We start from the raw sequence: 16121 nt of genomic DNA on the forward strand, positions 1-16121 counted from the left end.
TTCCATCAGAATTTTTTCAGAAGCTGTTAGAGACTGGCACCTGGAAACCATTCGAAAAATTGATCTGGCTTTCAGTGAAAATTTTACAGGCTTCACAGGGAATAAGGACTGTTACTACAGCTTTAAGGACCCCTTTAAGGACCCTCGGCGCGCTGCGCTCCGAGCTGCGACGACGCGGCACAAGCCACCGGACCATTCCTAAACGGATGGCTCTGTGGATATGAGACCGTCGTGTGCTCTTGTTCTGGTTATCACAAGAGCTGGACATCGCCATTTTCCGGCAGATTTCACTTTTAACAAGAGATTTTGTCATGGAAAGCCGCGCGGAGGCTTCGCGCTTAAAGACCGACTCGCTTTGGAAGCGAGACAAAGGAACACCTCCGTTTCGGCGTGTCAGAGGACAAGTTTGGACATGTCCAGCTCTCCACAATTTCTCTGATACTTACTGGACTGGTAAGCATTGAAAGCTGAGATAGGCATGTCCAAACTTGTCCTCTGACACGCCGAAACGGAGGTGTTCCTTTGTCTCGCTTCCAAAGCGAATCGGTCTTTACTTGCAAAGCCTCCGCATGGCTTTCCATGACAAAATCTCTTGTTAAAAGTGAAATCTGCCAGAAAATGGCTGATGTCCAGCTCTTGTGATAACCAGAGAAAGAGCACACGACGGTCTCGTATCCACAGAGCCATCCGTTTAGAAATGGTCCGGTGGCTTGTGCCGCGTCGTCGCAGCTCGGAGCGCGGCGCGCCGAGGGTCCTTAAAAGGGTCCTTAAAGCTGTAGTAACAGTCCTTATTCTCTGTGAAGCCCATAAAATTTTCACCGAAAGCCAGATAAATTTTTCGAATGGTTTCCAGGTGCCAGTCTCTAACAGCTTCTGAAAAAGTTCTGGTGGAAAAAAGTCCTTTTCATTCCGCCATTTCCAGACAATGAAAATCCGACGAAGGGGCGGGACCACTCCTTCCCAAGGCGTGCTCACAGGCGAATGACTGTTACTTTATTGACAGACCTCGTATGAATACATGCATGGATCATGGGCAAGTGCCACATTTTGCTGCACCCACCACACCACAGGACCACTACATGTACCACCCAGATAGACAATGGTCCATCCCCTCTTCTCAAAAGTAGCCATCTATTTGTTGCCACCAGGTGAAACATGGGCACCTCTTTGGCCGTCTCCATGCTCTGGGCTCCTTAAAGCTGAGGCACCTACATGTTGGATCATGCCCAGAGAAACGCACAGCATGACCAAAATATTACAGCTGACATTCCCTCAGAATTCAAGCTATAGTCCTCATCTGAGTCTCCCAGAGTCGCCCATTGTTGTAGTGCCCAAGGATTCTGAGAAGAGACTTGGTACCAAAGACGTCCAGTCTTGAGGGTCTTGATTTGGCACAAGTATTACGCCGAATGACCATCCTGGCGGAACTCCACATTACATGGAGAACGGGCAGAGGCAACCTTTAACCGGGAACCTTCTGCACTGGAAACAAGCGCACGTTGTACCACATTTCATGAAAGCCAATCCTCGTGTTTTTGGTACCGTATTTTCCAGAGAATAAGTTGCACCAGAGTATACTTTTTTCTGTATTATCAGATCTTTAATTTGGGATTAACTGAGTTTATTTCATTTAGTGCTTTGACTCCTGGTAAAGCCTTATATAAACAGTTATTAGAATTATTATTAATAAAGAACTTGTGATTTTCTATATATGCCTCACAGAAACAATCAAACACGACTTATACTCCAGAAAATGTGGTAATTAAAATGACTGTGGCGCCTTTGCTGGGCTGAGAATTTGGGTGTAGAAAAGGCGCAGGCTGCAGACCTGGCGTAATAAAACACATGGTTTATTATCAATGTGATAGAAATGAAATCACTGGACAATTAGAAGCATGTCTACCCATCATCAGCACCATGACAACAGCTCTATAGAACAGAAAAAACACAGGACGAGTCCTGCCCCGCCTCCAGCTCACCACGATCACAGATAACGCCAAAAAATAGGTGTCGTACCTGTTTACACAGCCAGCCACTTAAATTAATATAAATAAATATTTACACACATAAATTAAGAGCATTCTTCGGTTGTAAACAGACAAACCTGTTTCAGAGACAGAATGGTCACCGCCCACTCATCACCCACAACACGCACCCGTTCACACTGTGATGTTTGCCGGCTGCTTACAGCGTCTTCTCATGCAAGCAGGGGGAGCGAAAAGGACGTAACACAGTAACCAGCATGTCCTCGGGGGGAAAGAAAAGAACGCAAACGCAGACGGGAAATCCCTCTGTGCTCTCTGACCGTGGCCGTCGTTGTCCCCGCCCCCTCCATGACGCCTTCCGCCGCGCTTGGTCAGACGCAGTGGTGTAAAGCTAAAAGTCTTCTTCCGGTTTGGTGCTTCTTCCGTCGCCGTTCCCCTTCTTCCGCCTTCATTTCCGCTGCTTGTCATCTTTGTCAACCGCCTTGTTGGCGGCGTCACTGTGCCGGGTGTTGGGAGGGTTGTTGAGAAACATCTTGTCGAGTCCTTTGAGAGCCTCGGTGAGGTAGTTCTGCAGGGCGGTGAGCGCGGCGCAGATAGCCGGAGAGCCGAAGCCGTGCGTGATGAAGGAGAAGTGGGAGAGGCAGCTCTGGATGCCGGGCTCCAGGATGGGAGCTGGCCTCGAGTTTCCCAGGGGAGTCCTGTCCTGGGCCAGCAGGTCTGTGAACTCCTTACACAGCTGTCTGCGGGGAGAGGACGGAAAATGGCTGTTAGGGTTCCCCAAAAACATCACTTCCAGAAAGTGTGTATCGAGCACAAAGGTTTAATGTGTGTTTATTTTCCCACACAGGTGACACAGTGGCTTAGCAGTTAGCACTGCTGCTTCACAGCAAGAACATCATGGGTTCAATTCCCACATGGTCCTTTCTGTGTGGAGTTTGTATGTTCTCCCCTTGTTTGCGTGGTTCCCCTTCCCAGCTGCTCTGACTTCCTCTCCAACCCAAACTCACGACATTCCGTGATGGCATCGTGAAGAGTAAATAAATCTACTGATTTGTGCTCCCGTCACGAAGATGTAGCACTTTTTGTGACGGGAGCATGAAACCTTGCAAAACCTTGTAACTGTTAGAATGGTCTAAGCAGATGGTCACCCCTTTGAGTCTGGTCTGCTTGAAGTTTCTTCCTCAACATCATCAGAGTGAGTTTTTCCTTACCACTGTCACCTGTGTGTTTGCTCTGGGGGTTAGTAAGGTTAGACTTTACTTGTGTGAAGCGCCTTGAGGCAACTTTGTTCTAATTTGGTGCTATATAAATGAACAAAAAAAAAAACGAATTTGAAATTTAAAAATTGTTAAACAGGGTGGTCTTTCAACATCCAAAGACATGGAGGTTAGGTGAACTGGAAACTCCAACTTGACTGTCAATGTGAATGTGTTTGTGTAGGGGAGTCAGTCAGTCAGTCAGTCAGTCATGCATCCAAAAGTTCTATTTGTGAGTGAGATTACTTCAGTCGCACTGGTCCAATTGTCACCAAACGTTGTATATATGTACATTTTTCATAGTGACCCAAGAAGTAGAGGTGGGTGGATCGCAACCCGGAGCAGTGCACCCTTGTATCGTGGTTTGTCAGCCCTCTACCTCAGGAGATTTAGTTTTAAGTTGTGTTGAGTGATTTTTTTTTAAAACAAAAATGTTGATTGTGATAATAAAGTATTTTGTTGTCACGTACAATGTTTGGTGAAATTCTATCCTAGGTCTTTTGGATCCTTTGAATCTATGAAGCTTAAATATGAAAAAGTATCGGTATCGGTATTGATATCGGCGATACTGGGCCTGTATTTACTTGGTATCGGATCAATCAGAAGGCAGAGCCTTCAGCTTTCAGGCTCCTCTCCTCTGGAACCAGCTCCCAATTCAGATCAGGGAGACAGACACCTTCTCTACTTTTAAGATTAGGCTTAAAACATTCCTTTTTTCTAAAGCTTATAGTTAGGGCTGGATCAGGTGACCCTGAACCATCCCTTAGTTATGCTGCTATAGACTTAGACTGCTGGGGGGTTCCCATGATACACTGAGTGTTTCTTTCTCTTTTTGCTCTGTATGCACCACTCTGCATTTAATCATTAGTGATCGATCTCTGCTCCCCTCCACAGCATGTCTTTTTCCTGGTTCTCTCCCTCAGCCCCAACCAGTCCCAGCAGAAGACTGCCCCTCCCTGAGCCTGGTTCTGCTGGAGGTTTCTTCCTGTTAAAAGGGAGTTTTTCCTTCCCACTGTCGCCAAGTGCTTGCTCACAGGGGGTCGTTTTGACCGTTGGGGTTTTTACGTAATTATTGTATGGCTTTGCCTTACAATATAAAGCGCCTTGGGGCAACTGTTTGTTGTGATTTGGCGCTATATAAATAAAATTGATTGAAATTGATTGATTGATTGAATACCAAAATTCCCGGTATCACCCACCTCTACCAAGAAGTCTGTTGATTGTGTAGTCAAAAGATCAAAAGTCAAGGTCACTTTGTAAAATCTTGTCAGAGCACTAACTTCTTTTTTTAACTGCCTGATTGTCACCTAACTTGGTTCCATGTGTTAAGTATAGTAACCCCATTATGCCTTTTGATTTTGGGGTAAAATATTAAACGTCAAGGTCACTGGAGCTTACTTGGTAAACATTTTGTAAGCACACTTTTGTAACTGCCAGATTTCACCCGACTTGGTCCAGGTGTTAAGTGTATTGACCCAAATATTCCTATTGGCTTTGTGATAAAAAGGGTCAAATATCAAGGTCACTGTATTTTACTTTGTAACAAATGTTTGAGCTTAATAACTTATTTTAACTGCCTAATTTTCACCAGACATGGTAGTGCGTTAGGTACATTGACCCCAGGAAGCCGACTGCCTTTAGGGACATAAGGTCAAACATCAAGGTCACTGGAGCGTAATTTGTAAAAAAAAAAAAAAAAAAATCTTGTGAGCGCAATAACCTATTTTTCAATTGCCAAATTGCCACCAAACTTGGTATGTATATTTGGTATATTGACCCCAGGAAGCCTACTGATTTTGGGGTCAAAGGTCAAAATCACTGAACTGTACTTTGTAAAAGACTTCTGCAAAAAAAAAAAAAAAATCACCTGTCAATGGAAACCTTATCAACATTTGCCCAGGGTGCCAGGGGTTAGTACAGACTCTGCACTTGTTCAAATTTGTATCTCTGAAATATGCTCCGTAGTGATTAAAAATGCAACATTTGACAGAAAAATTTCTTCTTTTTTTTTTTACAGAAACACTGAAACACAACAATGACTTCCTGCTGTTTGCCTCCTGTCTTTCATTTCTGTATATTTCTGCTCCAAATTCACAACATTTCAGCCAATTACAGATTCACTTACACACCTAGCTGCATAAATTTGGCCAATCACTGCCGTCCTGATGATCTGAGATAAAACAGCATCAGCGAGGAAATGACAAACAAAACATTGATTTATAATTTGTTCATGATGTCGGAATTTCCAGCTTCATATGAGGTGGATACTGAAAAACGAGGATTTAACTCAATTGTTTTGAGGCTAACTTCTCTTGACTGTTAGAGTCAGTCCATAAATGCCTCATTTACCCACATTTGGATAAAAACATACAGACAGAAACAACATAGTCAGCTGTATAAACTTCATGTCTTAAATACTTGTCTGAAAGTATCATGTTGACTTTTTTGTTTCTGGCTTTTTGTGGGATGTGATGATACAGAAATTTGCTGGACTATCTATCTATCTATCTATCTATCTATCTATCTATCTATCTATCTATCTATCTATCTATATATATATATATATATATATATATATATATATATATATATATATATATATATATATATAAAGCCAACTGGCCTCTGTGTGCATGCGTGCGTTTGTTTGGCTTTGATCACGGACAAACTGTGGAGAGCTGACATTTGCCGTATAGTACACTTGTGTATTTTGAGTCAAGGATAAACGCGGTGAAAACAGAAAGTTGATGGAACTAATGTTTTTGAAGATATTAGGTAACAACAGTGAACATTGGACGTTGCTAATTACATTCTGGACTCACATGCCATTCCAGCAGGGGGCGGTAAATCATCTTTATATTAAAAGTCAATTGGCCTCTGTGTACGTCTGTGTAACTTCCATCACGGAAAAACTGGGGAGAGCTGACATTTGCTTTTAGGTATATTTATGTATTTTGGGTCAATCTAGAGCCCGTAGATCCCTACGGGCAATGCGCTAGTATATATAAGATTTTGATGCAACTTGGCAGGTAGACTGAGTCTATGGATAGCAAAAAAGTGCTTTGATTTTGGGCGTGATCAATCAACAATCAAGGTTAGAGGTCAATGTCAAATTAATTATCTCACCATAATATGTAGAAAAATGTATTTGTGCACATGCAGACCCTGAGCTGACTGTAGCTGTCTGTTCCCTTGTGTTCCAGCACCAAAGAACACAACTCAAATGGAACGATGTCATGAGGCTCATTTGGCACAGCACGTGATGTCTTCCTCTTGACACAGATTCTACAACAATGTTTTGAAACATGAGCTTTTGAAATCTTCTGGAACAGTATTTTGAGTGTGTTGTCATTAATTTGCTGTATAGATGAAAAGTTTGTTTTCACTCCACAGCCATATGTTCTATCCATTCTTTAATTCCGGCGACGTGGGCCGAGAGCTCCAAAGAACACATGAGTGTGTTGCTGTCCAAATACTTCTGGACCTGATTGTAGAGTGTGTTTGTACACAAACAAAAGCTTGTGTGTGACTGAGTGGAAAATTATTTTAAAGTCATACAAGAGCAAGGAGATTTCATTTGAGGCCTAAATGTTTTGATGATGTCATTTTTCACATCCTCATTATTGTCTTCTCCTTCTTACATTTCACAAATTCTCCTTTTTTGGGGGGTCCACATTTTCCATTCAGAACACCGTGCTTTGCTCTCACACAGATTCATACTTGCACACACACACACACACTCGCTGGTAGCGGCCTAAGGGCAGAGCTGCAGCAAATGAGTGACAGGCGGTGCAGGCCAAGCCCAGCTGGGGTTAGGGGAGTCGCGAGGCGAAGCCGCCACCTCCGGCTACACTCAGGGCTCTCGCTGTTGTTTTCTGACGACTTGAAACACTTCACTGCTAAATAATGAATTTCTAACAGACAGCGCTGACACACGGTTTTGAAACAGGTTTGAATCTCTGCATCAGACACACACCGCTAAACGCACCGTGTGAGTGTGCACGCCAACGTGCACGGGCAGATGGTTTTATGCAGCACAGGACTGTTTATGCAAAAGCTAAAAATACAGGTTTCCTGAAGGCACCGTCTGTGTCCGTTTCTGCAAAACTCATCTCTTTGGAAATAAGCAGATACTAGTGCAAGATACAAGATTGATGAAGCTTTTCTGGATGGACAACGAAATTCCTTTGAGGGACTAAACAAGTCCAGCTGACCTGACTCAACCCACTTGGAGACCATAACCTGGAAGACTTAGAACCTCCACAGACAGACTGGTGCAAGACTTTTTGTAATTTAGGATGTTTCCTGGAAAAAGGATGGAATTAAAAAAAAATAGAAAAAGATTTATTCCACTATTTTGAACTCTGCAGTTTAACACACATTTAAACACAGTAATAGATACTAAATGTGTATTTTAAAAGCAAGAACTTTATATATTAAATCTTGCTCTGAATCTCAAGCATTTCTTCCACAATGAAGAAATATTAAATCTGCCTACTGAGTACTTTATTACTATTTCATATAAATCCTTCATATTACTGCCAAACGTTATTTCTTTGTTGTGTTTGCTGTTGTTAAAAGATTTGTGCTTCCATGATAATTCCTTATTTTAACCTGAACGACTTGAATTGAACAGAATCATTTTAATTGTTCTGTATGGGAAGGTTTCAGCTGACTATTTCATTTATGGAGCCACATTATCTTCATTAAGAAAATCTCATTGTCTCTGGCAAATGTCAATGTCGTGTGCGGTGTGCAGAATGGGGAAAAAAAAAACTAAAAAAAAAAAAGCACCACAAAGGACCCAAGACTGAATGACTGACGTTTTCCAAAATATTCATTATTACTGTGAATTTATGTTTGGTACATTTGTAGAAAATAAGTGATGACTAAATTTTCACCTTGCATGCGATTACATTTTTCCTGTGTACGGTTGTGCCTTTATTGCACTCTTAAAAAAAAAAAAAAATACACATGAATCTTTTTTAAGTAAGTCCAACTCGGTCATTGCTGATGAAATGCCACAAGACTTATCATCAGACTAACACACCTTTAAAACATTTAGTTAAAAGTTAAAAGTTTTCTGCACCTCTACAATGTTTATTAAGCTCATCCAGCTGAATTAAAAAGTTTTGGTGTTATTAGGTAGCCAAATAATTTCATTTAAGTTATTCTAAGTCAGAATAAATTACATGTTGCAGTTCCAGTTTTACAATTTATTTTAAAACCCGTGTCAACCTGTGTCTGGCTTGTCTTTTTAAACTGTGAACAATTTTGCTCTCACATCTTCTCATTTTATTTAAGTTATTGACTTCCTAAAATGAAAACATGCAAAACCCTTATTATTTTTTTTAATGCTGAAAATACTCAATTTAACTTATACAAACTAACCATGTGAAGCATTTTTTTTTAAAGTCTGTATGAAATATGTGGAATAATATTTGAGGCTTGTATCACTCTGAAATACAACTGTAGTAAGAATAACTAGGTTTTATTTATTTATATAGTTATGTATTTATGTATTTATTTATTTATTGTAAGACTGTATTGTTGTTAATATAACTGTTCATTAAGGGGGGGAAAGCCCTTTGAATTTACTTAATTTAATTGTGTCCATCGATCTGAACTTATCTAAGTGACGATTTTTTATGTATCCCAATTATGTAAAGAGAAAAATTATGTCAATTCAAGTAAATTCAAAAGACTTTTTTTCTCTCAGTGTTCACATAATGTTTGTTGCTAATTGTGACGTATAGATGTGTAATTCTAACAATTGTAATTTATGAAGGGTTTGACTTCAGGCACATTTATTTAAATAACCTGCTATGTAATTATGTAATTGTATTATGTATGTAATATGTAATTAAGGGTTTTTATCATTTATTACAGGTTTTGATCTTAAATAATCGAACTTCCACCTGTGCACTGAGGATTTTTTTCTCTCCTAATCCAGCACTCTTGTCTGCTCGGTAACATATCACAGGCTGTGATAGAAGACGTCAGACTCACTTCGTTGCCAGCAGCATGTTTTTCCTCGTGTGCAGCTCGTTGGGGTCGGCGTGCTGCCGGTTGAGATACTCGCTCACGGCTTTGGTGGGAAACTCTGTTTCACAGATGTAACCGAAATCCCGGGCCAAGTGCACCGCTTCACCTGGAGGAAGGTCCGAACGGAAGCAGTCAGATGCAGAAAAGACACACAGTCAGCTCTTTGACACACAGCCGGGACGAAGGAATATTTGTTTGCATTCCACAAGGACTTTAAAGTGACTCAATAAATAAAACTGTATATTAATAGACATACTTTTACGTGTAAAAATAAAACAAAATAAAGATGTGTATGCCACACAGCAGAGCAAGGCCTCATCAAAATTATGAGCGGTTCCAATTTTAAAATAATTTAATATAATTTAATATTGACAAAAAATCTGTCTAATGAATTTTTTTGTGTGTTTTGGTGAAAACATGAGGCTATTCTGTTTAATTTCTTTTTTTATATCAAACAGTAACCTTGCAACATTGCAAAAAGCACTCAGTAGCATAACCAACTTCTGATTTAAATAAATAAATAAATGAATAAATCCATTAAGGCCTGCTGCATTTTCCAACAGTGTTGTTGTATATTGGCAGAGACCCAAACAGTGGGTTTAAATAATTGTAAAATAATCTAATTATGAGAATCACATCAAGATCTTCTTCTTATTTTTTTTATTTAATTCACTCCACACTAGTTTATAATATACACAGATATTGTAAAAGCCCATAAACAGTGTAAGGCCGTGACCTTTAGGATCCCAGTGCTTTGCTGTAATTTAAGGTGGTTGTGGAATTACAAATGTTCAATTAACTCAAGATGCTCTGCTAAAGCTAAAAAAAAACCTAAGATATATTTGAATTTCTAAACAAAATTAAAAACCCTGCATTCTCCTCTCATAAAACATAAGAGAATAAAAGACCGATATCTTGTAAGATTAACGCATTTTTCACCTTCTACGAGAGATGTTAACAGAGTAACGTTGGCAGCTTTGCGTCTTCCTGCAGGTAAATTCAGTCCAATCTTCTCCAGCTTTTCCCTCAGACATTTGCCACCGTTTTTTGACTTTGCTCTTTAAACAAAAGCAAACGGATAAATTATCAGTACAAACCAGATGATGTGAGCTGTGCATCAGCATTACATTCTTTGCCTGCGGTCAAGAAAATTATATAACAAGATACAAGTGTGTCATATATTATGAGCTTAAAGAGAGAAAAATCAAGTAAGAGAAACATTTTTGCATTTGAAAAATAAGAAAATTCCCCATTTGAGACATAAAGAACAATGTTCAGTTGAAATTAATGAGAATGTGTTGAATAATAGCTTATAACATCTTCTTAGCATGGGTGTAGAAACTGGGGGAAGGGGTAGAAGGGGACACCCCCCCCCCCACACACACACACACAGGCTGCTTTTTTTCCCTCTCTCATTCATTCCCAACATCACAGTGTGTAAACATGCATTTCTGCAAAGGCCCACTAATCAATTAAATCCAATCCTGTCACTTTTTCATTTAAATGATCCTCACTTCTCACAAACACACACAGCAGAACTTCTTTGTACAAAGATTGCAATGCAAAAGGTGCTTTTATTTTGAAAGGCTAATTCAATTCAATTTATATAAATAGCACCAAATCGCAACATATGTCGCCCTGAAGCACTTCACGGGAAAGGTCGACCCTTACAACCCCCCCCCCCCCCCCCCCCCCCATTACACTTAGTTCAATATGAAACATTATATAGCCAATTCCAGTCTAATTAATTTGAGCTCAACATTGCAATAAGTAGCTCACTGTTTTTGAAAGCATTTTTATTATTATTATTAGTAGTAGTAGTAGTAGTTAGTAGTAGTACACTCTAAGAACTAAAATTATTAATTTAATTGATAAAGTTAATGTAACTTTTTTCCACATAACATTGTCAATTAAGTGCAAAACAATATTGTAGTTGAAATTAATTAAATCAAATGAAACATTATTACTTAAATCCTTAACATTTAAAATTGCAAGTACATTGAAAATAATAGTATTAATTACATTTTAAACCTCTGTGTTTCATTTCTTAGAGTGTAGTAGCAACTGTACTGTTAGATCCCAATTAAAATGAAAATAAAATGAGTGCAATTAATTATTTAAAAATAATACATTTTGTATACATGACATACACTCATTTATCAGTTACATCCAGCCAACTCATTTTCCATCATCCTCACCAGACGCAAAAATCTCAAAGTACAGTAACACAAAAGCTGTGCTTTTATTTTGAAATGCTAATTAGACGAACGTCAACGTGACAGTTTTTATTTCCACATTTTCACAGGCAATTAAATTCGAATTAATTTGAACTCAGCACTACAATAACTTGCCAAACTCTTTTTTTTAAATATATTATTAACATGTCGCTTATCCGTTTCAGTAACCACATTTAATAACTATTTTATTTTTTAAACATGATGCTTTTCATTTGATTAATAATAATAATAATAATAATAATAATAATAATAATAATAATCCTTTTAAAATGTTTATTTTTTGATCCCCCCCAGTCATGCTTTTAGTTAATCAGTGTGTACCTTCTCAGCACGCCCCCCAGCAGGGAGGCGTTGAGGCACTCCGGCGGGGACAGTCTCCTCTGCACCTCCCCTACGGTTACTTTGTACTTGGAGGTGGAGCTGAGCAGCGACAGGCGGCCCGGTACCGAACAGAACACCTCGTTAATGTTGACGGTCACGCCGCTGATCAGTCCGTCCTTCCCGTGCATCAGAGAGCCCACGTTCTTCGGCGGCATCGGAACTGAGGGAGGACCACAACAAAAGTCAGTGGGCCTAAATAGGCACCTCAATTTCGAAATCCCATGTTGAATTCTGGTCAGTCTGTGGTGAGAAGCCAAAAACTGAATTTGTGTTACGCTTTGACGCACGCGCTGAGCGCGGACCGCGCCTAATGAAGCGCCCACGCGCAAGGATTTGTCGTGATTTAATGTGGCGCGACATTCCCATTATCGATTGTTGATTGGCTGGCGCTTGCAAATCGCATTAACCACCTCCCCGACTTTTCTCCACGGCTGCTTTGCGCCTCCAAATGCGCGCACGCTTGAGCTAATGGCGCAAAAAAAAAAAAAAAAAAAAGCCTGGCTCGTGCATGTGTGCAGGTCAGCGCAAGGCGTTTTTTTTTTTTTTTTGGTTTTTTTTTGATGGCTCCGCGGGGGATAATACCGCAGATTAGCTCTAAACGAGCTCACGAGAGCTCCGTGAGCGGTGCCATTTATTACATCAGCGCCTTAAATGCCCCGCGGGGAGCTCAGTCACTCAACACCCCGTAACTAAATCAGCGCGCATCATCAGCCGCGTGACGCACGCCACGCACGGTCACCAAAACCATACGGGCCACGCGCGACAAAACCACGCACAAATCAAGAAACGATTATAATTGGTGATGTTGCTGTGATGTTGCATATGAACAAATCTGCAATTAAAAAAAAAAGCTGATATTTAATTTTAGTACAAATATTTGCAATATTGGAGCAAATAGAGCGCACAGATGTGCGCCAGCGTGCGTGTGCGGGCACTTACCTTTCTTAATTACTGACTGATCCAGTAGGTTTGTTCCATTGGTGTCTTCAATGGTCTGTTTTGGGGAAAAATACAAACACAAATCATTCAATATCATTTTTATTTCTAAACGAATCAGATTACTACACACACACACACACACACACACACACATATATATATATATATATATATATATATATATATATATATATATATATATATATATATATATATACATACATATATATACACACACACACACAGCACACAGATATGAAGCAATCAAATAGGATTGGTTCCCCACGCGCGCTCTAATGTGACTTACAATATATTTCCATTTTAATACTAACTGTCATGAATCACATTCATCATGTAGTGAATTGGCCACATCAATATACACGATGCGTCACAGCTTTATATTAATGTGAAAAAAATAAATGGATAAGCGCATTTGTACTGGATTAAAATGACACAATGACATAAATAAGTAAAGAAGAAAATGAGAATATTATAGGAGTTAAATGTCAAACAACTGGTGATTGTAGCCTGAGGGCCAACGGCAGGAATAAAAAAAAATAATACCAAAGTGTCAAATGTCAACGGATTTTTATATTAATTTGCCCCCATGGCAACAAATTAATAGTCACAAAAATATCACCATGAGTAAAGCAACATCATTACAAAGACTGATATAATAACAAGAATAATAATAATAGTAATAACAGAAATAATAGATTATTTTGTCATCTTTGATGAATTTTGAGCTGCCCTTCTGTTTATTATTTGCAACTTTAATTTATACTTTTCAATATAAATTTTGGAGCGCATAAATTTTTTGTATATGTTGCTTGGTGAACAACCTGAAGGTCTTTGAGTCCAACATAAAGACATAAACAATATGGTGTAGTGTGTATATATATATATATATATATATATATATATATATATATATATATATATATATATATATATATATATATATATATATATATATATATATATATATAAAACTAACCCATAGTCTCACTGTGTGTGTGATAATGAAGTAATGATGATCACGTGTCTGACTGACCTGATGGTGCCTGCACCCAACTTTGAGAGGGAAAAAACTGACTTGTTTTCCACAAAAAAGTCATTATGCATTCGACGTCATCTTTAGAGGAAAACATGTTCTTCAGTCCTTTGAAATCACCTGTCAGTGACCTTTGAACCCGATCTCACCTGTACGTCCTCCATCCCGTGCAGCCCGTGTAGGAGCCCGTCGCCCATCACGGGATCCAGTCCCGGGTGAGCGGAGTGGAGCAGCACGTCGGGCCGCCTCACGCCCCCGTAGTCCCGCCGTGGGTCCAGCCCGGACAGCTGAGGCAGCGACGCCCGCGGCTGCGCCAGGAGAGCCGAGCTATCCATCCGCTCCCCGGCCGCGTCCTGCCGCTGCCGCGCGCCCCACGCGCCCTGCTGGCTCTGGTGCAGGGAGTTCAGGGAGTACGGGTCGCTCACGTGGGAGTACGGGTCCTGGCTCTGGTAGTGCGCCAGCGGCTGGTACGGCGGCGGGAAATACGGAGGCTGGAAGTCTGAGGAGGGCGCGTGAGACAGCGGCGGCGCGCTGGAGTAAGGTCCCGCGTGCGACACGGAGCCCAGCTGGGACAGACGGGAACTGTGGCTGGAGACTCCGTCATGTCGGTCCTTCAGGAGAAACAAACAGGACAAATCAACTCCTGATGGAGGCCTCACGCACATCACGACCGGAGGGACAATCCGTAACTTACCGCGTGGGAGTAAGAGTGGACTAACATCTGCGATGTCTCGGTACCGATCCAAACTCACTCCGGTGTAAAAACGCGGCGCGTCCGGCTGTGCAGCTGCGCTCTGAGTGTGCGCTCCGAGCTCGCGCCTCTAACCCCGCGCACCCTGCGATTGTTATTCATGAAGAGACTTGAAGGAATATTAATGCGCGCGAGGCAGGGGGACTGGAGACACGCGGGGCGCGAAGCCTCTCGCGCGACCGCGAGTGACGTTCCCGAAACCAATTTTTGGGGATTCTCCTTCACAAAAACACACAGGAGAAGCTCAGATCTATTTGACTCTGCACGTGACGTAAAAAAAAAAAAGCTAAACTAAAAAAAACAAACAAAAAAAAAAGCACAAAAACCAAACAATAATTGAACTGAAAACTAATTACTCCACTGACAGCGGAGGTTTTTGCTCTTGCAGCCCCCCCCCCACACACACACACACACGCGCGGATTTACCCATGAACTATTTCTGGAAAAGTGTGTGTTTAATTTAGATTCTGTCAGTGTTTTCTGGATTTTAAGCACGCGCTCTCGAACATGTTTTAAATATATATTCATGGTGTCTCTCGTGGACTGTCTCGGCTTTGTTGTCCTTTTGTATCACGTGTTTAACCGTCGTGGGAGAAAAGCCACGTGCGTCACGAGACACCGACTTAACGCGCGCTCTGCGCTTTCTGCTACTTTGTGATTGCGCCCGCACGCGCACGGCCCCTCTCGCGCTACTAAAATTATTTCTCTTGCATCAAAGTCAATTTTTTTGTTCCCATTCTCCTCCTTTGACCCCCGCGTGACTCAAACGTCGTATCCTGTGACGTCGGTGACCAGATGCCGTTAGAGATTTTGGAGATTATTTAAAATGTAATATTACGCATTTTTTAGACCGAAAATTCACAAGTTTTTTTTTTAATAAAAACGTGTCATTTTTTTAAATTAAGCTCTATTGTGACTTAAATATTAAATACATATTAAACAGAACGCGCTTTCACAAAAAAAAAACAGCGAGAAATCCCAGTAACATTTAAATATGTCATAAATCTCTGTTCAAATAAAAGTGTCATGCAGAAAATTGTTCTCCAAGACATGCCAATGTAATCTAAACCAACAGCCCCCCAAAAGACGAAATATCGTCAGATCAGTAAAACCTCATTTATCCTAAATCAGGTCCAATTGGTGTTTTTTTTTTCCCCCCTGGAGACATATTCAGCTGGACTTTACCTCATAAATATCTTCATACTTGACATTCTCGACTAGTTTCCACAGCATGGTCGCTTCTCCGGCGTCGGTAAACCAAATGCAGCCAAGTGGGAAAGAAAGGATTCCTCAACTCTCTCTCTCTCTCTCTCTCTCTCTCTCTCTCTCTCTCTCTCTCTCTCTCTCTCTCTCTCTCTCTCTCCTTAGCCTTTGCCAAGGGAGACTACACCATAAATATGTACACATGACGTTTTCACTGTTGTTTTATGACTGATTGATGAACACATAGGCGGCTCCAGGATGGGATTTGAT

General features: G+C 40.7%; 1 protein-coding gene across 1 annotated transcript; it reads right to left on the reverse strand.

Annotated features, from left to right (window-relative positions):
• Positions 1–2433: 2433 nt before the first annotated feature.
• Positions 2434–15904, reverse strand: LOC117502964 (transcription factor AP-2-beta-like). The gene is made up of 7 exons (XM_034162106.1): positions 15834–15904; positions 14047–14508; positions 12844–12898; positions 11845–12064; positions 10226–10344; positions 9251–9392; positions 2434–2725 (listed from the first exon to the last, which is right to left on the reverse strand). The coding sequence occupies exons 1-7, from the start codon at positions 15879–15881 to the stop codon at positions 2434–2436; spliced, it is 1338 nt and encodes a 445-aa protein (XP_034017997.1). The 5' UTR covers positions 15882–15904.
• Between the last annotated feature and the right edge of the window lie 217 nt (positions 15905–16121).

The sequence above is a fragment of the Thalassophryne amazonica genome, chromosome 21 (genome assembly GCF_902500255.1).
Source record: "Thalassophryne amazonica chromosome 21, fThaAma1.1, whole genome shotgun sequence".
Taxonomy (NCBI): domain Eukaryota; kingdom Metazoa; phylum Chordata; class Actinopteri; order Batrachoidiformes; family Batrachoididae; genus Thalassophryne; species Thalassophryne amazonica.

Excerpts from the sequence above, each read along its gene's own strand:
- LOC117502964 (XM_034162106.1), bottom strand. The coding sequence starts at position 15,881 with ATGCTGTGGAAACTAGTCGAGAATGTCAAGTATGAAGATATTTATGAG. Across the intron at positions 12,065-12,843 it reads TCAGTCAGTAATTAAGAAAG|TTCCGATGCCGCCGAAGAAC; the intron begins GTAAGTGCCCGC and ends GTCCTCCCTCAG. Across the intron at positions 2,726-9,250 it reads AACATGCTGCTGGCAACGAA|ACAGCTGTGTAAGGAGTTCA; the intron begins GTGAGTCTGACG and ends CTCTCCCCGCAG.